General features: G+C 42.6%; 1 protein-coding gene across 9 annotated transcripts in view; it reads right to left on the bottom strand.

Annotated features, from left to right (window-relative positions):
- PTPRM (protein tyrosine phosphatase receptor type M) overlaps positions 1-26,159 on the bottom strand; it is a 691,593-nt gene that overhangs the window by 85,126 nt on the left and 580,308 nt on the right. For all 9 annotated transcript variants that reach the window (XM_054018880.1, XM_054018881.1, XM_054018883.1 and 6 more), the window contains one exon: positions 3,545-3,632. In XM_054018880.1, the coding sequence (XP_053874855.1) occupies positions 3,545-3,632 (88 nt within the window). The remainder of the gene's footprint in view (positions 1-3,544; positions 3,633-26,159) is intronic.

Here is a 26,159-nt window from a genome sequence, read left to right as displayed (position 1 = left end):
GATCCCTTTTCTCCCTCACCTCTTCATCTGACAGATAGCCTTAGATCAATTCTCCCACTCATCAAAAAAGCCATTTGCTTGATCTAGTTTTCTCCAGACTGCCCACGCTCTCTGCCTCTGATGTCTCCATCACTGAACTCTTTCTGTATCCCCTCATCTCATTGAGCATCATGTCCTTTGACCTGCCAACCAACCATTCCAATACTTCCAGTCCATTAATGTCAAGGACTTCTCCTCTGCTATCAGCCTCCTCCTTCCTGTGCTCTCATCCCCCTCTCCCACCAATTTAGTAATTGACTTTCTCCAACAACTCGGATTACTTGGCACTTCTCACACATTAAAAGGGCCCATCTCTCTAATACCAACCATGGTTCCCCTCCTCTACTTGCTTCTTCCACTCCTGCTGCTGAGTGTTTCTGGTGAAAGACCCATGACCATGCTGATTTCCTCTACTACAGATTCACTCTCTTCTTACCTTCAATTCCCTATTTAAGGCCTCCCATCATGTCTGCTAAGAATGTTGCTAACTTCTTCAAAGAGAAAATTCACAAGCTCTGACAGGACATCCTCCCCCTCTTTCCTGATGCCAACATATTCTCCCCATTTTCCTTGTTACTGAAGCTGAGATATTGTGTCTTCCTTCTTCCTTCCTTCCCCCCTTCCATCTTCCCCATCTCATAATTCCCCCATTCTCACCCCTCCTCTGCTTCGTCTCTCCTTCTCATCTGGTTCATTCCCCCTAGCAATACAAACAATGCTTTAGTTTCACTCATCTTAACCCCTTCCCCTTGACCCTATTGATCTCTCCAGCTACCGTCCCGTCTCTCCATCTCTAAAGCTCATAGAACTCCTTGCCTACAAGCACAGCTTAGAGTTCTTCTCCTCAGATTCCACCACTGGACTCTCTTCAGTCCAACTTCTGCCTACCCCATTTCACTGAAACTGCTCTCACCAACGTCTATAATGACTTTTTCTTGACCACAACTCAGAACAAGTACTCCATCCTCCTTGAATTGTGGTTATCACTGACATACAGTAGAACCTCAAGAGTTACGAACACCAGAGTTATGAACTGACCAATCAACCGCAAACCTCATTTAGAACTTGAAGTAGGCAATCAGGCAGCAGCAGAGACAAAAAAAGAAGCAAATACAGCACAGTACTATGTTAATTGTAAACTACTAAAATATAAAGGGAAAGGTAAAAAAAAGATTTGACAAGGTAAGGAACTGTTTCTGTGCTTGTTTCTTTTTAAATTAAGATGGTTAAAAGCAGCATTTTTCTTCTGCAAAGTAAAGTTTCAATGCTGTGATAAGTCAATGTAAACTTTTGAAAGAACCATAGCATTTTGTTCAGAGTTACAAACATTTCAGAGTTACGAACAACCTCCATTCCTCAAGCGTTCGTAACTCTGATGTGTTTTACTGTAGTCCACCATGGTCCTCTTCTCGATATCTTGCGCTTCCTAAGCTTTTAAAACTCCACCCTCTGCGGGTTCTCCTACATTTCTAATCATTCTTTCATTGTTTCATTAGGAGGATCCTCCTCTTCCCAACTTTCACTCAGCTCCCACAGGCTTCTGTACTTGGCCCCTCCTCTTCTTCCTCCTCACTGGTAATCTCATTCACAAATGAGGCTTTAATTAACATCTCTGTAATTGTAAGCAGAGTCAGGATGAGCTCTACCCTGACATCTGGTGGTGAATTATGGCGAGTGTGGAAAAGAACTCCCAGGGCTGATCTTGTTTGCATAGGCACACCCACACACGTGGCATGAAACAACAGCAACTGAAAGTGGTTCCTTTGGCAGTTGTGGGATCCCCAGTTTCTCTGTTATTGGGGCAGGAAGAATAAAGTTTTGTTACCCTGATTCTGTGAATCAAGGCCAGTGGAACTGTTGTATGACAGAAGGACTGAGTGATTCCTTCACCATTACCTAAGTAGCACTTGCTTGACAAGGGGCATGGGTTACAAAACTCAGTGAATTGAGAGAGGATGGGGACAGGTATTTGTACCTGATGGTATGGGCCCCCTCTGAGGGCTTGACACACCAATTGCACCATCTCCTCTCTCCACTGTTGAATGTCAGAGCTAACTTTGATTCTATTAGGAGTCTAGTTACAGGCTGCTGAGCTGAATTCACTTTGGGCCAATGGTGCACCAGCACTGGGGCTCCCCTACTATGAGCTGAAATCACTAAGAGCTGAAATCACAAAAGAGCTAAAGTTATTAAGAGCTGAGATTACTGAGTGCTGTGTTAACTAGTGGGGGAGCCTGAAGCTATATTGCTAAGCAGCTGGCGGAGCAATTTGTGGGGACAACTGGAGGAGCAGTGAGCGGTGCGGAGCTTTGCGGGGCCGGTTGGAGCGGCCCAAGGAACTGGAGGAGCAGTGAGCAGTGCGGAGCCTTGCAGGGCCAGTTGGAGCGGCCCAAGGAACAGTGAGTGGAGCTGTTTGCGGGGATGGCTGGAGTGGCTCACAGGTCAGTGAGCGGAGCAGCGCAGCTTGTAGAGCGGAGCGGCGCAGCTTGTAGAGTGGAGCAGTTCGTGGGACGGCAGGAAGTGGACTGGCTCATGGTGAAGGCTGCGGCAGAACCCCACGGAGAGACGGCCAGCTGGCCTCGGATCACTAACACCCTGCGTGCCCCCCTTTTACTCTGGGGCTGCACAGACTGGGGACAGAGACTTCGGGGGTTGTTGGACTTTTGGGACTTTGGGTGGTTGCTGGACCCAAGAGACTTTGGGGGTGTTGGACTTTGGGGAGTCTGGGTGATTTTGGGGTTGCTGGATTCAAGGGAAAGGGAAAGGACACAGCCCAATTTGCTGGGGTGGGTTTTTTGCTCATGGTTTGTGTTATGAATCCTGTTTGTGGTGTTTTTCCAATTTAATGCTGATGTCGTTTACCTCATGTTATTAAACATTTTCTGCTACACTCAAACTTCGTGCTTGCAAGAGGGGAAGTATTGCCTCTTCGAGGCACCCAGGGGGTGGTATGTAATTGTCCCAGGTCACTGGGTGGGGGCTCGAGCCCGTTTTGCATTGAGTTATTGAAACGGAACCCCTAGATACAGAACCCGGCCCTTGTTGCTGCCAACTTAGGCAGAAGGGTTACATAATGATGACCCAGAGATCTATCCTTCGCCTGTCATCTACACCAAAATCGTGGCTTGTGTTTCTGACATATCCTCATGGATGTCCTGCTGTCAACTCAAGCTCAACATGGTCAAAAGTTGAGCTTTTGATCTTTCCGATCACTCTGGACAACACTATTATCTTCCCTGTCACTCAAGCCAGTAACTACTTCACCTTGAATGGTCCCTCAGAATACGTGCTAACTACTTATGCTAAACTATCTGTTTGATCTTGTATTTAGCTGTGGCACTCTAAGTACCTTTACCAGACCTGAGGAAGAGCTCTGTGTAGCTGGAAAGCTTGGCTCTCTCACCAACAGAAGTTGGTCCAATAAAAGATTTTACCTCACCCACCTTGTCTCCCAGAAGCTAAAAGGAAGTTAACACTGTAGCACAATTATGCTGCCAACACTTACATGCAATGATATTCCCATATCTATTCTTCATTCTGTTCTCATCTTTCTTAGCTGAGTCCCAGGGTGCAGACTGTCCTTCAAAGAAACTCTATTTAAAAAAAAGATAGAAAGTGACATTAAGAAATTCAGTATGTAGCAATAGGAACCTTAAGAGTAAAGGATAAAGCAATGGAGCAGGGAAGAAATACTACAACAGCCAAAATTACAGTTGTTAAAACGACATTTAACTAATTTGCTTATCTGATAATGATACCAGGTTCTTCTTTGAACAGCACTTTTTTTCAGCCCATTCTTTTACATGGAGAGTTTGACACAAGAATAAAGTGTGTATCAGCAAGAATGATTTTTGTGCGAGGAGAGTTAGCTAACCTTGCAAAAGTTCCGTGTTTGTAATGCTAAGCATAATTGACTAATTAATGTGCATTGTCCAAATTCTGCTCCTAGTTACACCAGAGTAAAACTGCAATAAACCCAGTGATATTACTGATAGCAGAATTTGACCCTGTGTTAATAATATATTACCAACAGTTTCACATTTACCTGGTGATAGGTGGCTATTCAGTCTCTTAACACAACTGGCATTTTTCTTAATTTGCATTCAATTGGCCTTTTATTAAAAACATTATTTACAACACCTCCAAGATTATTAGATTGTCAGAAAAGAAAAATGATGTAATTTTATGAAAAATACAATCTTATTATTTGTATTAGTTTTATTAAATACAGTATAGAGGCTGGCTGAATATTAGATAAAAGTAAAGATGCTAACAATATCTCTTTATATTAATAAAATATACCACTTGGCATAAGAAAAACAATCCTCTCTTACCCACTTTTCATGTGCAGTTCGGATTCTAAAATAATGACTTTCACACAGTGTCTTTGTGTGCACTGTGTCCATAAAAGTCAGGTTTCAGAGTAACAGCCGTGTTAGTCTGTATCCGCAAAAAGAAGAACAGGAGTACTTGTGGCACCTTAGAGACTAACAAATTTATTAGAGCATAAGCTTTCGTGGACTACAGCCCACTTCATCGGATGCATATAGAATGGAACATATATTGAGGAGATATATATACACACATACAGAGAGCATAAACAGGTGGGAGTTGTCTTACCAACTCTGAGAGGCCAATTAATTAAGAGAAAAAAAACTTTTGAAGTGATAATCAAGCTAGCCAAGTACAGACAGTTTGATAAGAAGTGTGAGCATACTTACAAGGGGAGATAGATTCAATGTTTGTAATGGCTCAGCCATTCCCAGTCCTTATTCAAACCGGAGTTGATTGTGTCTAGTTTGCATATCAATTCTAGCTCTGCAGTCTCTCTTTGGAGTCTGTTTTTGAAGTTTTTCTGTTGTAATATAGCCACCCGCAGGTCTGTCACTGAATGACCAGACAGGTTAAAGTGTTCTCCCACTGGTTTTTGAGTATTTTGATTCCTGATGTCAGATTTGTGTCCATTAATTCTTTTGCGTAGAGACTGTCCGGTTTGGCCAATGTACATGGCAGAGGGGCATTGCTGGCACATGATGGCATATATCACATTGCTAGATGTGCAGGTGAACGAGCCCCTGATGGTATGGCTGATGTGATTAGGTCCTATGATGATGTCACTTGAATAGATATGTGGACAGAGTTGGCATCGGGGTTTGTTACAAGGATAGGTTCCTGGGTTAGTGGTTTTGTTCAGTGATGTGTGGTTGCTGGTGAGTATTTGCTTTAGGTTGGGGGGTTGTCTGTAAGCGAGGACAGGTCTGTCTCCCAAGATCTGTGAGAGTAAAGGATCATCTTTCAGGATAGGTTGTAGATCTCTGATGATGCGCTGGAGAGGTTTTAGTTGGGGGCTGAAGGTGACAGCTAGTGGTGTTCTGTTATTTTCTTTGTTGGGCCTGTCTTGTAGGAGGTGACTTCTGGGTACTCGTCTGGCTCTGTCAATCTGTTTTTTCACTTCAGCAGGTGGGTATTGTAGTTTTAAGAATGCTTGATAGAGATCTTGTAGGTGCTTGTCTCTATCCGAGGGATTGGAGCAAATGCGGTTATATCTTAGAGCCTGGGTCTTAGTGTCCATCCTCCCGCCTCTTCCTATCTCTGTTCTGACCCTTCCTGAAGGCTCCCACCACAGCTGACTGCTGCAGCCTCCTGAGTCTGGGATCTAGTACTTAAAAGTGAAAAAGCCTCCAGCCTGCCAGACCTATTAGCACAACACTGAAACTGTTAAAGAGCCATTCAAGTGGTAATGAAGCCATTTAACAGGCATTTGCCAACCCCCAGGTATACATGGTCAGTTTCTGAGTTTACTGCCCCTGCCTACACTAGCAAGTTTCTGTGCAGTCAAGCAGCTTTCTGCGCTGTACCTCCTGAGGTGTACACACTGCCAAGCCACTTAGTGCACAGAAACTGCGCAGCTGCAGTGCTGTAAAAATACCACCCCGACGAGAAGTGTAGAGCTTTCTGCACCGTGGATACAGCACCGCAGTGCCAGTGTAGAGACCCTGGTCGATTACAGCGCTGTGATTGGCCTCCGGGAGGTGTCCCACAATGACTGTTCTTGCCTCTCTGGCCATTGGTTTGAATTCTACTGCCCTGCCCTCAGGTGACCAACTGTGAGCCCCACCCCATACATTCCTTGGGAATTTTGAAAGTCCCTTTCCTGTTTGCTCGGTGATGTGTGCAGTGGTCTAAGCACATCTTTCTAGGTGGCCATGCCTGCTCCACGCACCAGGCGACCCCCTGCTTGGAGCAATGCCAAGCTGCTGGACCTCATCAGCATTTGGGGAGAGGAGGCTGTCCAGTCCCTGCTGCGCTCCAGCTGTAAGAATTATGATACCTAGGGACAGATATCACGATGCATGACAGAAAGAGGCCATGACCGGGACACATTGCAGTGTAGGGTAAAAGTGAAGGAGCTGCGGAACGCCTACCACAAGGCGCGGGAGGCAAACCGCCGCTCCGGTGCTGTGCCCATGAGCTGCTGGTTCTACAAAGAGCTGGACATGATACTCAGTGGCGACCCCACCTCCACTGAGAAGGCCACTGTGATACTTTGATGGCTCGCGTGCCGGTCGAGAGCAGACCGAGCCAGAAGGAGGAAATCTTGGACGAGGATGTAGAGGGGGAGGGGGACCCAGAGGCAGAGGATGACTTGGAGGTCAGAGATGCATGTAGCCAGGAGCTCTTTTCTACCCGGAGGCGACTAGCCAGTTACAGTTGTTGGATCTTGGCAAAGTGCAAACAGGATAGGAGGCCCCTGGTAAGTGGATTTGATTTTGGGAATCACTGAAGCGAGTTGTTGCGTGCAGGAGGGTTGCAGAAAGCAGGCTTGTGTCTGCATGATGTATGTACCACCACGTGCCTAGTCTGAGCGGCAGAATAAGCTGTTGATTGACTTCCTCACTTCACAGGAATCTGCCTCAGAGATCTCCAGGAAACTCTCATGGAGATAGTAGGCAATCTGCTGCCACAGGTTCTTTGGCAGAGCTGCTTTGTTTCTTGCCCCATTAACGGTAACTTTCCTGGCGCCACCATGCTGTCACAGGGCGGGAGGGGGAGGGACCATTGCTGCACATAGGCAAGCCGCATTAGGGACAGGGCGGAAGCCGCAGTCTTGGAGACGACCCTCCATTGATTCCCTGCTCACCCTCAGCAACGAGATATCTTCCATAATGATTACAGCCTGTGGAAAATGTGGGGACAGGAATGATTATCAGGCCCCCCCTACAGTGCTGGCCTTCCCCAAGAGCCACGTGCCCAGTGTACAGTAGGATCCAGGAACAGTGATTTACCCTGCCCCTGCGGCTACTCATCATTTTGGGGGTCTTGTGGCTCATGTGTGCTTGCCTGGGGTCAACCAATTAGTGACAGGTATATGAATACTGGCTGAGTTTTAAATCACTGAATCAGTGTTGTGTGGGTTGCAAACAATACTTCTTCTGTAAAATGTTGTGTTTTGGCTTCACAGAGATGACCTTGGGAGCCCAGCCTCCCACTTTGTTACTGTCGGCTGAATGGCTGTGCAGAATTAGAAAGCGGCCACGAAGAACTAAGAAAGATTTTCTGCGTGATGTTATGATACACTTCACGGCTGAAAAACGAGTAGCAGGACAGCGAGAAGAGGGACCAAAAGAAGAATGCGGCGCGCCAGAATGAAGCTATGGAGCAGCTCTTAAACGTTATGGAGCACCAACTGGACACACTCCAGGCAATACCAACACTGCAAACCGAGCAGCTCTGTGGCCGCCCTCCTTTGCAGCAAACACTTTCCCATGAACCCCCCAGACACCACCAACACACTCTTATCAACCTCCTGGCTCTAGTCTGTACCCATGGCATTCAACTCCTCCCCCGTCACAGTCCAACACTGCGGACTCCCACTACCCATTCAACTCAACACCCATCCCTCTGCAGTTTGGCCCTGCTGAAGTACAGTACCCATTGCACTGTACTCCAAAGGAGAAGGTTGGATATGATCCCTGGACATACACAAATCTTTAACCGTCCCAGCACCCCACCTCCTCCTGGGACCTTCCCTTCCCCCATTCCCCTCAGTGCTGATGTGTTTTTTTTTTTTTTTTACTCTGTATTCCGGTTGTTGTTTTTAATAAAAGAATTGTGTTGGTATGAAAGCAAACAGAGCCCTACAAAGCAGCAGACAATTATCTTAAACCTCCATATTGCATCGTCTGCACCAATCACAATCACCTCCTAGCATTACAAGCACTGCAATCCCAAGCATAGCAACAATATTAGTGGCTTTCAGCTTCAAATTGCTGCCTCAAGGCATCCCTGATCCTTATGGCCCCACGCTGTGCCGCTCTAATAGCCCTGGTCTCTGGCTGTTCAAATTCAGCCTCCAGGCACTGAGCCTCAGCGGTTCAGCCCTGAGTGAAGCTTTCACCCTTCCCTTCACAAATGTTATGAAGCATACAGCACATGGCTATAAGCATAGGAATATTGTCATCAGCCAGGTCCAGCTTCCCACAGAGGCGGCGCCAGCGGGCCTTTAAATGACCAAAAGCACACTCAATAGTCATTCTGCACTTGCTCAGCCTGTTGTTGAACTGCTCCTTGCTGCTGTCAAGTTGCCCCGTGTATGGCTTCATAAGCCACGACATTAAGGGGTGGGTTAAGCTCTGTGGGATAGCTGTCCAGAGTGCACCACTCTGAATACCGCTGCAAGTGTGAACATGTTATTGCGCAGGCAGCTGACAGTGTGAACACACAACAGTGGTTTCCCTTCAGGGCTTTCCGAGCAGCGCTGTAACTGCCAGTGCTGTAACTCTGCCAGAGTGGACATATCCAAAAACAGTTGTGCATTACTGTAATATTTACTCAGAACATGTTAGTCTACAGGACCTTAGTTTAAAATTTGCTCTAAAAGTATTTCATTAGTGTGTTGCTGAAGATTATAAAATTACATCTCTAAAAAATCCTTGCATAGATTTTTAGATGTACAATCTGAGTATTCATCTTTAGCCTTAAATGGGCTGGTGTCGGGCATAGAGACACCAGTTTAATAATACTGCATAGGGCCCCATAAATCCTAAGGACGGCCCTGATAAAAGTAATGTAATGTAACACAAATGGATTATATCATCTTATATTGAAATATTTGCTTTGAGTTTAAGGTTTTTAGTGGCCACGTTAATAGGATTAATGTGGAATCCTATTGTCAGAATGGATGGTGACAACCCATGTTTTAATCTTGTTATCTGAATGTTCACTAAATCCAGATTGAGTACAGCACCAGGGCATGTATTTAAGTGCTTCACTGACCTCGGGTGTAGTAAAGTTCCCAAGTCAGACAGGGGGAAACAAGTGAAATTTCTATCCTGCCAAGACACAGCGAGTTATTAGTCACTTAAACAGCTAGAAAGTGCTTATAAAATGGACTACCATTTGTCTCCTTTTCCTTCATACTTCAAATATGTAATCCATGAAATCCTTCATGAATTACACTAGTAAAGGGAGGAAGAGTCCAAAGAAGCTCTTAATTTCTTGCTGGAGTCAATGGGAGACAAGAACTTTCAGCTCCCAAATGAGCACTTTGAATAAATAACCTAGAGAGCTATTAAGTTATATGATAGATACACAATGGGCCAAATTCATGCCTCATGTAAACAAGCACAATTCCAGTGGCTTTAGTGGAGTTCTATCCTCTTGCACAAGGGCTGAATTTAGACAGCTGCCGAGAAAATACAAAGGGCTGTCACCAACAAACAGAGGTTTTTTTGCATCACACTGAGAAATCCTGATTCCCACCATGAGCTTTCGTTGTCTATTCCCATTGTGGGTAATACATGTTTATGTTAAATATCTACATTTTTCAATTTGCTTTAGATTGTTTTGATTAATTTTTTTTTTAAAAGATCTACAAATAAACCAAAATGTTTTGTTTGGGGTTTTGTTTTTCTCTTCCATAAATGTTACTTTAAAATAAATAAATAAATAAAATAAAAATCAAGCAACTTCTAAGGAGACTGGAAGAACAATGTCCACTTATGCTGACCCTGTCCTGTTAAGTTTTCTCTTGGGAGTTGCTCTAGTCCTATGGCGATGACTGGAGAGGTGAGATAAATGGAAGAAAGAGGTAACTATTGCACTGCTTGACCAGAAAAAATAAACAGTTATTGCAAAAGACAGCTGTTGTACAATTTCTTAGATTCCCAATATGTTACTATATATAAGCAGAGGGCTTGTCTACAAGGGGGGGAAATGTGCTGTATGAGGACTGTGATTTCTAATGCGCACTAACATGTTGTGCATTAATTAGTCCACGTTGATCCTGCTGGTGCGCTTTAACATAGTGTGTTTGAAACAGTACATTAAAATGCACTATGCAACTGTTCGTGCGCACCAGCAGGGATTATACAGACCAATTAATGTATAACCTACAAAGCTATATCCTACCCTGTAGACAAATCCAGACACAAAGCAATAATCCATACTGGATTAGAAGAGATCATATTTGTCCCATAGGTAAATGAAAGAGCAAATCACTCACAAGTGTTCTATCCAGATCTTTAATTACTTGTGAGAAATACAAGTTTCATTCCAGTGTCTTTTTTTTTTTTCTAGTGTCTTTTAAGCACGTTGCCCTCCTGGGATAGAGTTGTACAGAAGTTCACTGAACTGCACAGGGTATCATGGCAGCTGTCCATATTAAGTCATCAGTATTAATAATTTTCTTTAATTACATTTTTCTTTAATTTTCTTAATTTTTCCTTAGCCAGAAAAATGCCCCAAGCCATCCTTCAGTTCACCAATGATTGCAAAGAGCCTAGGCCTGGATGCTGGGGTAGGGGCCAAATGAGCTGGAAATATGCCAGGAGGAAGGGGGGACTCGAGCGGGCCTCGGGTGGGGACACCCCACCACCGCTGCCACCTCCCCAGCCAGGATCTCTCACAGGTAGCCATGATGCTGCACAGAGCAGTGACCCTGAGCGGCCTGCGTTAGAAGTGGCTGGTCCCACTCCTTCAACTCCCCGCCTGGCCAGCTGCCAGGGCCAGGTGCTGAGGGTGCCAGGGGGCAGGCGCAGCAGAAGAAGGATAAAGCCCCTCTTTGCCCCGCCCCCTCTGCGCCCAAGAGGCTAAGCAGAAATCTGTGGGGGCACTTGACCCAGAATGACCCCCTTACGCATTGCCAATGTAAAAAACTACCTTTTCTTAGAGTGAAAATTTCAGTATGAAAATGTCAAATTTGTAACTTTTCACCCACAAGAAAAAACATGATTCAAAAAAAAAAAAAAAAAAAAAAATTGAAAATGTAACAGCTATATGGTGGTATGTAACATGGATACGGAGTGATCAATAAAGCAGCAACCATCTAGGATGGCTCTGCTTGCTTTAAATCAATGCTGCAATAGTCAACATTAAAAATTAAACATTTGAGAGTTAATGCACTGAGCTGCTCACACTAGGAAACAATTGCAATATCTCAGACAAGACTGAGATAACTCGTAAATTTTGACTTTTATTGATGACTTTTTAACTATGTCATTAGAAAGTCCTAGGGTAGAAAGGTTGGAACCTCTCTAAAAATATGGTTGGAGGGGGTGGGGGTTGGAAGATGGAGATGTGAGTGTGTGGTCTTATGGGCAGATTGAGGGTCTAGAGATCTGGGTACTATTCACAGCTCTGTCATTGACTTTGTCACCTTGGGCAGCTCGCTTGCTCTCTATCTCAGTTTTTCTATCTGTAAAATAAGGGTAGTAAAATGAATCTACCTTGTAAGTGCTTTGAGATCTTCCAATGAAGAATGTTACATGACTATTATTATTACTACTATTACTACAAAGCCAAAAGACTTTAAAAAAAATAGCTAGGGTTACTAGGTGACAACAATGTAAGTACCTACCACATCATTTACAAAATGAAAGTACTGAAAAGCAAGGAAATGAAAAGTTAAGGCCATCATAAATCTTATGCTACCTGAATAATAAACACATTATTCACAACAAGTACAAAGACATGTATTTTTCATTACAGCACAACTTTAACTCTGATCCACCGATTTGCTTTTAAAGGTAAGATTTTTTGTATCTGATTTTTTAAAAGTGATATTGTTAAGTGGAAAATATCAGTACATTTTTTTTTTTATCAACTGACAACAAATTTTTGGTTAAGTACTTCACACAGCTGTTTCTTGATAAGATTTGTATGTAGTTTAATAAAAAAGTACACAATGTTATTATATATGATACAATCATGTATATATATGGACTTGCATTGATGCTGATCATTGTGCCACTCACAATGTATACTGTGAAAACCGGGTGCGGTTCCCAGAATTGTGAGTTACTGTGCTACCTCTCAGACTCAGCAGTTGAGAGTTTTGCTGCTGCTAAAGTATGTATCAATTCCCTGACACACCAGCTTGTCTGCCCAGCCAGCAAATTCTTCAGACTCTGCCATTCTAAACTTTGCCTAGCATAGTGGGTTTTCAACCTGTGTTCTGTGGAGGTCTGCAGACTATGTATAAGATTTCCAAAGGGGTCCGCACCTCAATTAGAAATTTTTAAGGGTCCGCAAATTTAATAAGATTGAATACCACTGGCCTAGCAGATAACTATCAGAGAAACCCAACTGCTGAGTTCCTCAGAGATGTATCTTGCAGTCTTCTGCCCTCTCAATGAACACTCAGAGGCTATTAAGTTTGCTGCTTCCTGAAAGAGATAGTATGCAGCAGTTTATCATCTTAACTGGACAGCTGTTGAGCTTATATTTTGAGATCACAGATGACAGAACTGCATTTATTTTGAGTCAGAGTTAAGGTTATGGTCTCATGATAGAATATTCTTTATACAAAGAATGTTTCTTGGCCCAGATCCTGCAAAACTTATACATGTGGTTTATTTTAAGCAGGTGTATGAGTGTTTGCAGGATCAGGGTGTTTATGTAATTATGCGTCAAACATAGATTTCATGATGTTCTTGGCCTTTCATTTCTTTGTTTTTCAGAGGTTTGCAAATGGTGCGATAGATAAGTATGCTTGTCACCTGAAAACCTCAACTAGATTTTGAAAGAAAAGGTTTGGAATTTCCCAGGTTGGTTTGGTGGTTTTATTAAAACCAACATGCATACTTCTTAAGTAGCTTTGACGAATGAGTTTATTGAAACAGACTGTCTACAAGCTGTACATCACCCCAAATGTTTGTGAGGAATGTCACACACACTCAATGTTGGCAGCCCCACTGTGCACAAGCAATACTTCATTCCACTATCACTGCTTTGGTCTTTGAAAGAGAATTTGATAGTGATGGGGCCAGAGGAGAATATATTTACTGTCAGCCTTTTCTTCTCATTCAGCTCCAATAACTGAAAATCCATGTCTAGTTTTCAAGCACTGAGAATCTTTTAAACATTTTACTATGACTGTCCTTAAACTGTCTGTTGCACAAGCCAATGTAAAAATCTCTGTAATCAACGTAATCGACCTATCATCATCTATAAAGCACTTATCACCATGTTATTGTAACTGAAGTGTGTACATAGATTAAAAAACAATAATGTCTGACTGAGGATAGCAAATGAAATATATTGAAACCTTTTCCAAATCATCCTCAGCATCTTTGACATTTTCTGGGAAAATTCTTCTACCTGCTGAGACTTTCTAATACAATTTTGAAAATGTTAGTATTTTATTTTTGGAGTATGAGGGGAGCTGAAAATCTGTCTTAAAACAGACCTCCAGTTATAACCTTAATTACAGAGAGAGACACTGCTTGGTTGTTCCTATGTGGCCTGATTCAAAAGAAATGGTGTGCACTGCACACATTTTAGACGTAGACTCACCTGAGCTACGAAAAAAACTTGTCGAGGCCAGACATATTTCAATTAGTCTACAAACACTTTAATGAGGAAGACAGCAAAAATCCCAACTCTTTAGAGCATTAATCCTCATAGCCCTCACTGGCATTAACTTTTTAAAAAGAGAAAGTTACTCACCTTGTGCAGTAACGGAAGTATGTCGAGATGTCTCTCTCTGTGGGTGCTCCGCTTTAGGTGTCGCATCGACACCTAATCGGAGCACCCACAGGGACACCACTTGAAGAAGAATGAGGCTATGGCTACACTGGCGCTCTACTCCGCTTTAACTTTCTCGCTGAGCCGCACTCCCAGCACTGTAAGCTAATCCCCTCGTGGAGGTGGAGTACCTGCAGCGCTGGGAGAGCACTCTCCCAGCACTGACGCGCGACCACACTCGCACCTCGAAGTGCTGCTGCGGCAGCGCTTTGAAGTTTCGAGTGTAGCCCTGGCCTGAGAGCTGAACTACATTCGCTCCTTTGACTTACTGCAGATTAACTATCAACTCAGTCACTTTTTTTTTTGTTTAAACACACAATAAGAACAAAATATGGTACTTCCCATAAGTTTACATCAAGGTGGTCTTTCTTCAAGGGGAAAATGCCTTCAATTCATCTTTTTATTTTTATATTTTTAAAGCCATAAATTTTGGAGCTCCCTGGACTGCTAATCAGCCTGCTTAAGGCTTCCCTGCAAAATGGAGTCAAGAGATTCTGAACATGCTCAGTGGTTTCATCATCAGTGCCCAATGGAGGTGAGTGTGAGTCTCAAATAGGTGGCCATGTTGGGTCTGTCTACACCCATGCTTGACTTCTGTAATTCTCACATTACTGCACAAAACAAGTTTTTCTGAGTGATTATATGCTTTCACTTAATGACAGTAGGGGCAAGTCTCATGATATAGTCCCTGTGATGCTGTATAAAAATGACTAGTTACACTAAGACAGTCACCATGAGCACAAAGTTGCAATCAGTCTTATAGAGAGTATGTTACATAAGGTATCAATAGAAAAGTTATAAATCGCTAAGTATGACCATCTTGTTTATATGCAGGTATCATCTTTGTACCTGAAGTTATGAATATTTGCTATGTATTTGTATTTCATATATGTGTTTTGTTCTTGGGTGACACCCACAAGACAGATTTATATCAGGGCTAGACAGCTATGTGTTGATGGCCCATTAAGGACACTCAGCTCTCACAATGGGCCATTGAAGAAACCCATCTCTCCCAGTGGTTTTTCCTGTGGATGCCTCAGACAGCCAGGAGCCAATGGCCACCCCCTGTGATTCAGCAAAACATGTAGAGGCATGTGATATGCTCATGTGACCCTGGACTCCATGTTGGGCCAGTAACTTTCCATACACAGGGGCTGTGGGCTTTGTTTCTGACAGTAAATTTCCATGCACATGGGAGAGGATATAAAAGACACCAGAGACATCTCCATTTTGCCTCTTCCCTGTTCCAATTCTCTGGACTATGGATTTACAACTAAAAGGAGTATCTTAAACTATGGACTAAGCACCATCCAATCTTTTGGAAGTTACTAGAGAGACTGTTGCAAGCCAGCAGTCTATTTCATCACTGCTACAAACCTGATATAAGGACCAGGCAATCATTTGTCTGTATATAACATATTAGCCATTTATAACTCTCTTCTTTTCTTTTGTTAATAAATCTTTAGTTTGTTTACTAAGGATTGGCTGACAGCGTGCTATTTGGGTAAGATCTGAGATACATATTGACCTGGAGGTAAGTGTCTGATCCTTTTGATTAGCAGAACTTCACATATGGTGAACTGGGTTCTCAGTAACCTTTCACATATTAGACCTGTTTGTCTGGATGGGTGCCAAGAGTTGGAAAGGCTAAGGGCGACTGTGTTTGGCTTCTGGTTAACCAGTGTGGTACTGCAGAAGCTCTTCTGTTACTGGCTTGCAGAATCTAATTATAGTCGAAACCACCAGTTTTGGGGGATCGTATGCCCTGATTCTTGCAGTCTGCCCTGTGTGTGGCATTCTCAGTGTGTTCCATCCCAGGCAGCCAATCATAATCCTATAGAAAAGAATAGAGAATGATACACTTTCTACATAATTTTTAAACTAACTTATGTATGCATCTAGTTTCTTATGCTGGTGCTATTGCTTTAGTATCTGACACTTCTTACAGGATTCAAGAGCGGCAATATAATTTTCATTAAATTTTATTGTTTGGTTTAAAACTTCTGTAGATAAGGAAAGCATTCTCTATTCAATTCTGTAGATTTTTGGAGTAATTTCCATAAAATCCTATTTAAGGTTTATAGGACCCTATTAGCTTCATACCGTTTTAAATTCTTTAGGATGTTTTTGAAATGAGGTTCAATGTGAATTAATATGAAGACTGCAATAGGAAGCACAATTAAAATTCTAATTTAGCAACTTACTCCCTGGCACACTAGTTAGCAGTAACTTAACATAATTCATCTTCCAGATTTATTGCTAATGCAATGAATATAGTATGTTGAAGGGATTTTATGATCTTTCTTTTATAGGAAGAACCCTCTGGGCACCATATGCACATTTATACTGTAACTAATGTACAGGATATATTTTCAATTTGTGTACATAAAATTTAGTTAGTCTCAAACAGTACTTATTTCCGCTGATGGAATTAGATTCATGCTTTTAGGGGATTTTGAGTGGATGTTTTTTCTGTACTGTATTTGGGATTTTCATAAATAACTCCTGGTTTTATTCAGCTTAATATGTAATTAAAAGTGTTGTCTCTGACTATCCGGTCTAATACATTCTGGAGAAAAGCAGTGAACCTAGACACCACTCATAGCAGTAAAATATCTATAAAACAATACAAATGAAACTGCACAGGCTCCAGTGAATACTAACTACTTCTGCAGAAACATCCTCTATGGGTGCAATGCAGAAAGAAATTGAACTTCACATATATGCTATCAGTTTTTTTCCTGAATAAGAAACCTGGTCTGCAATTCTATAACCTCTTCCCCCTCCCCATATCATTTTCCATAGGATGTAATTACACATCTCAATTGTATAACTCAAGAGTATGTGACTACAAAATGGTGCAGAGATATTTTTTTTAAAAAAATGAGAGGTGCAGGAGTCAAGACGCCATATAATGCACAATATGTACCTCAAGCTATATGGGTAAAGGTTTTAGGGGCACTTTCAATCTAAATTTTTCTACCTCTTTCAAATGAATAACATATAAATTGACTAAAAGAATGACACTGGGCACGAAAGAGAAATGCTCACCCTGCTACCCAGGCTGCAGCTTTGATGGACCGGGGACTGTGGCATGACCCTTCACGGCTTGGAGAGTTGGAAGAAGAGATCTCATCAGGGAGAAGCTGAGGCAGTGTTCCACATGACCCCTCACCTTGTCTTCCGTCTGTATGTAGGCTGCTTTTTCTCTCTTCCCCAACCCTTCCTTGTGTTGAAGGGCACATGGTGGAGTGTCACATGCTGTGCCTGGGTTCTGCCCACCCACTGCCGCTGTCATGCGGTGGTAGGGGGTGGGGCTGGATAATTTTCTCCTATCTAGTGGCGGAGCATGATGAAGTATGCTCCATGGATCTGGAAGAGATTTTTCCTATATGGCAAAATGGGCATGTGGATTGTTTCACCTTCCTCCTGGCATCCAGGTCGTCTGGTTTTGGGATTTAGGTTACAACTGTCTCAACTTTAGAAGGTTCCAGTGTTGTCGGTGAGTTAGAAAGGGTCTATTTAAGGTCCCTGTAACCTAGTGGGGTGCTAGGACATTCCTGCTGGGCACAGTGATGCACAGTGGTGGGATTTGCCTCTATGTCTCTGACCTCTGGCATGGAAGAGTGGAGCAGAGTGGGACTCTGTCTTCCACTCAAGTTCCCCTGACAGATTTGAGGGTGTAGTGGTGGTGGGCATGGCCTTCATGTCTGCCATCAGCTCTATGGGTCACCTGGCCACTGGAGATCATTGAGAACCAAACTGGAATAATCCTTCTGGGTAGCTTTGGGTGATTACCTCAGTTAGGTAACAATTTTAAATAAAAGCCTCTGTATTGAATCCTATTATGGTGTCTGTATCTCATTGTTTCCAGGTCCACACCAAGCAGTCACTACTGCAGATGGGGTTGTTTGAACTATTGTCTGCCTCTCTTTTGGCCTTCAGAGTTTCATTAATAATCTTTGGCATGTTACATCTTCAAAGCACAGAACAAATATTAACTATCTATTAGAGGCCAGGCCCACCCACACTCAACTTTGGAGTCACTGCCCAGTCTAGCTTCTTGTCCATGGCTTCCCCTGAATTCCCCCCACTGCTTTAAAGGGAGTTCAACAGGAAAGTTAGTTGACCCAGCCATCCTGTGGATCTTTAACTTCCTCCTTAGAGGGCCCTGTGTGAGTCAGCAGTGTTTTGTTCATCCTCTTTCCCCTCCCTGCCTGCACCCCTCTTCCTTATGGGTCCCGTCACCATTTATGCTTAGTTGGTTGGAGTGTGTGTTTGTACATATGCATACATGTTCTGTGAGAGTCTGAAAACCTTTTGTGGCTGTTACATTTCTATACTTTCCACCAGAAATGCTCTTCAAATTGCCTTTGTGACAAGCAAAGCACTCCTTCCAGAGCAGTTCTTGGAAATCAGACATCTGTCAGTTCTCAGATTTCTATATTAAATCCAGGAATCTTAACTGATAAGTGGGTTCAGAAAACATGTTTAAAAATCTTAGAATTCCTCTTTGGTATGACTAAATTGGATATTAATAGGCATTTTAGCTTCAACTCCAGGACAAATTCTGACAGAAGATTTTGAATACTTTTTTGACTCTAGCCTGTCCCCCCCATCCCCGAAGAGTTGCACTGTGATGTTTGAATTACTTTACAAATAATAAAAGCTTGCCTGAGGGAACAGTTTCAAAGAGCTAATGAAATGTCATTAAAGCCGAACAGAAGCTACAATGTGCTGTGAAAAAGTATACAAGGAGTTACTAATTTTTCCCCTCTATACAATAAAAGGGAAGAGCTGGCAACTGGTTTAAAATATAACCACAATTTTGAAAATTAGAATAAAGCTTTTTTTTTAACTAGCAAGAAAAGAAACATTACAAAAGTGTGTATTTATTTAATTCAAATTGTGAGATCTGAATAATATTTCTGTTATAATTATTACTTTTGGGGCTGCTAATGTTTGTGATATAACCAATAAAGCACAATAGTCCCTTATTTATGTATTGAATGGGCTCAATGCATCTCCCGTTGAAATTAGTTGGAGACTCACATTCACTTCAAAGGCAGTTGCAATTGGGTCATAGATGTTGGGTAATAGACGCAACCTTTGCACCATATTGTAATTTGTGTGACTAGGTTTACTTGAATGGATCCTTCCCTTTTTTATAATAGCTGCGCTATCTATCTGCTATCTGCTTCTTGGAGAGCCTCCCCATGTGAGGGAAAACAATTCTAGTTGAGTGAGTAATACTGTCTCAGTGCTGTGGCCTACATTATACATTTGTGAGAGAACGGCATTCTGACACACTTCTAGATAAACCAAAGGAAAGTCCTAATATTGTTTATTTTTATTTGATCAACAAAACGAAAACACCCTAAATACACTGAGCTCAGAATTTAAAAGGAAAGTGACTACAATTGGAACTTGCTGACTTTTTCAAATTAATAGCTGACCCTAGCAGAAGAAAGTTTATAACATCCTAAAATCCTCTGGGCAGACATGCAGTTCCTGATTTAGAACCATAAAGTTTAGAAACATCTTGAAAGTAATAAAACTCCCTGGAAGATGGGGTCTACTGCTCAGAAAACATTTATGGAGATTAGAAAGCCAAAAGCAGTAGGAGACAAAAGCAAACATAAATGGCAAGTTTTGGAAAGCAAATATGAAAGACTCCTACCTTCAGCTAAATTGTAACATACCTTCAACTGATCTGAACTTTCGGAACCAATAAAGCACTATCCAGAGATTGCTAGTTCAATGAACCACAAGGGCTCCCGTACATGGCCCCCTCCAGGTAATACAGAAAGGATAAACGAGAAGGAAAAAACAAGCTTGCATAATATGTTTTTAATTCTGCTAAGGGGAGACATGACATCTAATAAACCACAAGAGCAAAGTTTGGGTTCCCTGGAACTCACATATGGAGTTTTATGCACATTTTGTTGTTTTCTCCAATAGATAATGTTGCATATTATAAGGAAAGTAAGAACAATGTGACAGGCCGAGACACACAAGGGCCACACTTGCAGTGTCCTTTCAAAGAAACAAATGAAATCACTTCGCTGCTAGCGTGTTTTACTCTCCACATTGCCATCTCCAGAGGGGTCTGCCTCAAAGTCACCAGTGTTTGAAATCACACTTTTTGGTTGGTGTGAGTATGCGGAGATACTTGCCTCTTCCTTTCAGAGAGACCTCTCACCCTCTCCAGCGCCTTCTGAGCTTCTCCTTGTTCTAAGGGAAATGAGATCCTTATACACCAGCCTCCTTCCCAACAGGCCTTGCCAACATCTGGGTTACCATTCTATCTGCCTTAGTGACTATAATTTTCAGCCTGCCTTGTTCTTCTGGTCGGAGAAGAAAAATGAAGTCCATGACAGCAGCTGGATGCCTCAACAGTGAGAGGAGTGCTCCAGCCAATCTTGCTTTTGGAACTCCTGTCTCAGGGAGGGAAGCAGGAGGGCCCTGGGGGTGGAGTGTGGACAGGGCCATGCAGGCAGTTTGGGTAGGCTCAACCTTCCCCTGCTTTTGATACCCACTGCCCATGTGAGTGACCCAGGAGCAGTATTAATACACTCTGGAAGATGTAGTATCCAGACCATATAGGCCAGTAAGAAAGGCTGGCCTGCTACTGGGCCTTTGAAGGGAGAAAATCCATGGAGAAAAGCAGTGGGATGTTGGGAGATGTCCCCTACACATACATGCACATGCACAGTATCAACTTTCACAGAAGTCTGCACGATGTCACCGAAATCTCCATATATCAGACTTTTGTGGCAAGCGGACATATTTTTCTAGAATTCTGCTGTGAGTACTTTCATTTTAAAGATACTCTTTTAGATAAAGCAGAAGCTCATTTATGCAGGTGAATATTCAAACTGGATGATTTTAAACACCATGTCCTCTGCAATTAAAATAAATGGTGGGATAAACTAGTTAATGAGGCTTTGTAACCTTTTGTATGGGACCTCTGGAGCTCTGAACTTCTGCTACTGTTTCCCATATGGTCAAAGGATACTTTATTAAGCTAATTATAATTCTGGATTGTCTTTGTTACATTTCTTACTTTCTTTCAGGTGGTTGAGAAAAAGCAAAAAAGGGATTTCAAAATAGTGGTAATCTTTAGAGCCCTGCAAATCTGCAGATATCTGCTTTATAACCACAGATATCCACATCCGTTTTTGCAGATCGGCTGCGGATACAAATTTTGTATCCACCCAGGGCTCTAGTGATCTTGTATTTTACATGCTGTACTATTATTCCATTGGTTGAAACTAACACTATGTGGGTTGTGAACTTTCAAATGTCTTAGTAGGATATATATTTTAATATAATATAAAGATTAAGAAAAAATATATCCCTGTTCTTATCCCTCATGCACAAAATATTCAGATATAAAATGGGGGAGAGGAAGGGAAATCACAGGCAGTTGACATTGACTCAGACTCAGCTGGTGGCTCTAGAGCAGGGGTGGGGAACCTACGGCCCTGCCTAATTTCATCCAGCCGACACCAAGTCTCTGCACCGCAGGCTGGAAGCCCCGAGCCTTGACGCCAGCTCGCCCCGCTGCGAGGGAAAGCTAGAGTTGCCAGGCTGTTAAAAGTCCGGTTGGCTCCACGCAGCTCCCAGAAGCAGCTGGCATGTCCCTGCAGCCCCTAGGCACAGATACGATCAGGGAAGCTCTGCGCACTGCTCCTGCCCCGAGCGCTGCCTCCGCAGATCCCATTGAGTGGGAACCACGACCAATGGGAGCTGCGGGGGTGGTGCCTGCAGGCACGGGCAACGTGCACCGCACAGACACTTGGCTGCATCTCTGCTTAGGGGCCGGACATGGCGGCCGCTTCTGGGAGCAGCGTGGAGTCAGGGCAGGTAGGGAGCCTGCCTTAGCTTCGCTGTGCTGCCGACTGGGAGCCATGTGAGGTAAGCGCCGTCCGGCCAGAGCCCGCACCCCAAACCCCTTGCCCCAGGTCAGAACCCCCTCTTGCACCCTAAGTCCCTCCCAGACTCTGCACCCCAACTGCTGCCCTAAGTTGGAACCCCCTCCTGTACCCAAACTCCCTCCCAGAGCCCACAACCCAATCCCCTGCCCCAGCCCCACCCCAGAGCCTGCACCCCCAGCCAGAGCCCTCACTGCCTCCCGCATCCGAACACCCTAATTTCTGGCCTCACCCTGGAGTCTAGGGGATGCCCCGAGCCTCCGTGCCCCCCCAACAGGGCTGGAGCCACGAGCGCCAGCTTTTCCCACTGCGGGGGGAAGCCCCAATCCGCCGTGCACCCCCCCACACCCCCCGGGGCTGTGTGTGGCCCATGACTGATTTTTTTGGTGGTCAATGGCCTCTGATAGAAAAAAGGTTCCATCCCCCTTCTCTAGAGAGTCAGAAGTAGATTGTGTTGTTTTAACAGTGAAGGAGAAAAACATTTTGGTTTAATATTCCATCTACACAAGCTGTCACTTCCTCAAAAACATTTTACATCACTGTTCTGACATCAGATATTTGGTATTACTACCTTGTCGTCAGATCAATAGCAGAACAAATTGCATGAGTGAGAGTTTGCAGCAGAAAGTACTAGCAATGTTATTATACTGGACGTTTTACATGTCCAATTCCACACCACTCTACGCAGCTGGAATTTCTCTACAGTCTGATAAAGGAACTCTAGAGGTCTTATAAACATATGTTTACTATCAAACATAACAAAGGGCTCTAATCATTACAGTTTGAGTTCCTATTCTTTGTCCCTTTTTTTGCACCGTTCATGCAGAAGTTCAAAGCCATGGCTCCTTTGATGGCTAGATATGGAAGATCATGGGCAATTCTCATATCAGAGAATATTCAGGTTGTTCTCCTGATAGGAATACAATGGAATAGGTGTATGGTTGACTGATAGCAAAGCCAACATCCACCAGCTGTGGTGTGGCAATTCAAGTGCCTCAAAACACAAAGGCACAAATTTCCTGTTGCTTTCTGGTTTAGTAGCATTTTACATCTACTTTGCATTGGTATCAACGACTGCCCAAGGGTGTAAGAAAGTGGTGAATCAGACCTGAGGTTCACAGAAAACATAAAAGGAAGGATGGCTAATGGAATGGAATGGAATGTCCCCTTAGGCCTAAAGAAAAGTGTTCGGCTTTTCAGGACAAATACTAAGCACACTACACATGAGAGCAAGTTTTGCTAACAGAGGGCACAAAGCTAAATGGCTGACAATGGAAAGCTCCACATCAGTTAATATAGCCAGATTTGTTTTTTTAAAATGAATTTCCTCCAAAAGTGTGTAAGAACTAGTTGTAAAAGTAAAGAGCAGTTGTGAAAAATCTTACGTGAATTATGCATGGCTTCAAGAACAAAAAAGGGAATAATAAAGGTTCTGCAGGTATATCGCACCCATGACATTATGATGAGGATCTTTTTTGATGTCAGAAAGCTCTGCAAACATGTCACCTTGTTAGACTTTTTGTTCGGACTCTACTCTTGTTGAATATCTAAACAATCTTTCAGAAATAAAGATTGAGGCTTAACACCTTTCGTTATGTGCAAACTGCCTCTTCAGTTTCTATTTGGATAATCTTGGCAAAATATAGCAATTTATCAGCGACCCATGGACATTTCAAGATTTATATACATTGCTACTCTACATTTGTATTCTGCATTTCCTTTCATTAGGATTGTGCACTCAAGTTAGATTAATGATGGGAACCAACGTTATAAAAGCTCAGCTGTACAACACCAGATGCCTTTATTCTCTTCATCCCGCCATAAAAACTTAAAAAAAAAATGAATCTGTATAAATATTTCTTTTTTAAGGCAATAAAAGATTCCAGGCATCTGTTTCTCATTAAACCAATTACACATTGTTTAAAATAATCTAATAAAGTGCATATTTATGAAATTTCTATTACCAAAATTGCACAGATATTAGTATATTAAGAAACCTAAACATTACAGGCCAAATTCTGGCAGGAGAAATAAACAGGATTATGGACCAAAAAAAAAAAAAAATAATTGTGCACACAGAGTGGCTAATTCTGCTATGCACAAACTAATCATTACACCACAATTCTGACTGTAAAAACACAGGCAGAAATATACATCCACAGGTGATGTAGGAGTGAAAGTTCAGCATAGAAAAGGAGATGTAGTTTCTGTCGGAGACTTGCAAATCTATGTAATAGAATATAGAGAAAACTTTTGGATTGCTCTGTGCATGGCACTTAATTAAAGCTATATCTGAAACAGAAGAACAAAGTTAGCATTGTGTCAAGTATCAGAGGGGTAGCCGTGTTAGTCTGAATCTGTAAAAAGCAACAGAGGGTCCTGTGGCACCTTAGAGACTAACAGAAGTACTGGGAGCATAAGCTTTCGTGGGTAAGAACCTCACTTCTTCAGATGCAAGACTGCATCTGAAGAAGTGAGGTTCTTACCCACGAAAGCTTATGCTCCCAGTACTTCTGTTAGTCTCTAAGGTGCCACAGGACCCTCTGTTGCTTTTTAAAGTTAGCATTGATATGCTTTTTTGGTACTGGGTGGCTGTTAAGTGGAATTTTGAGCTTTCCTTCTAGGTAGTTATATTGTACTCATCACTGTTGGTATCTAGACTTCCTACTTTTACTGATTTATACATGAGCAAATATTTGGACTTATGCTAGCCAGAGTTTTGGCATAAATTGATGCGGCTTTTTGTGTGTATACTACCATCACCTGTTAGAAGGTATATACCTATTTGCAAAGGGTAGCCAGAACTCTATGTGGAACAGTTTACTATACAGTTTAGGAAAGTCCCCTGTAACTTGGGACCTCTTTAGTGGTAGCTTTTTTGCTATATTAGCTAGAATATTTTTAGTATTTTTTTGCCTAGAAATGTGGAGGAGAACTACCCTGTCACCTCATTTTACATTATTGCATTGCTAACCTTTTTCAAGCACACCAATATATTGGCTAGAATCATAGAATATCAGGGTTGGAAGGGTCTAGTCCAACCCGCTGCTCAAAGCAGGATGAATCCCCAGACAGATTTTTGCCCCAGATCCCTAAATGGCCCCCTCAAGGATTGAACTCATAACCCTGGCTTTAGCAGGCCAATGCTCAAACCACTGAGCTATCCCTCGTACAGTCCATTCAGCCACTCTAAAAGCGCTTTGTGATATGTGTAAGCTGATTATTACACAGCGAAGCATCAGCACAGAAGTAACAACAACTATGGTAGTTTTGGTTTTGATCTATCAATGTTTCCCTCATAATCCCTCAGTTTTAGAGTCTATGGTGCTACTTCTGGGTTCGAAGATCGATCAGCTAATAGGTGGGTGAGATCCCACGCCCACATTCAGGACAGAATGCATATGAAGGGTTCTGGCTTCATATCTTGTAGGAAGCAGTAATGGTGGGAGTATTTCTGCATCTGGGAAGTGGGTTGGGTGGGTGCAAATATCCAGTAGGCAGTGGTTGAGTTCTGTAGCCGGGAGAGAAGGTTGGGTTGAGGTGCTGCTAAAAGAATCAGAAGCTTCAGATAAGTATGATTATCTGCAGTGTACGAAGGGTTAATACACAATGCAGAACTATTATCTGATAAGATCCAGCCACTCATTCTCTTGTAAAATATGTATGCCAATTCTGTGATCTGTATTGTAGCACACCTGAACTAAAAGATAACATGCTGTTATTTATATCAACAGGAAAGCAGTTTTCTTCCCAGCCGTGCTCGCCCTGTACCTCAATAATGCCAGTCAATCAATCAACTTACAACAAGAATGAGCTAGCATTGAAAGTATGGCACAAAAAAGCCAACAAATACATAGGCTCAATCAAAAGTAAGCCGAAAAATACATTTCCCCAAAACAAGAAAACCTTACAGAAAAATTTAAATTCTGAGGTAGCTTAACATTTTCTTAGAGCCAGGCTTTATATGACAGAGCTATATGTAAATACTAAACATCAGCAAAGTCAGCACATAGGCAGGGCCCTACCAAATTCACGGTCCATTTTGGTCAATTTCACAGTCATAGGATTTTTAAATAGTAACATTCATGATTTCAGCTATTTAAATCTGAAATGTCACAGTGTTATAATTGATGGGGTCCTGACCCAAAAAGAAATTGT

The sequence above is a fragment of the Malaclemys terrapin genome, chromosome 2 (genome assembly GCF_027887155.1).
Source record: "Malaclemys terrapin pileata isolate rMalTer1 chromosome 2, rMalTer1.hap1, whole genome shotgun sequence".
Classification (NCBI taxonomy): Eukaryota; Metazoa; Chordata; order Testudines; family Emydidae; genus Malaclemys; species Malaclemys terrapin.
The sequence above is the reverse complement of the archived record's forward strand: the minus strand, read 5'-3'. Positions and strand labels throughout refer to the sequence as shown.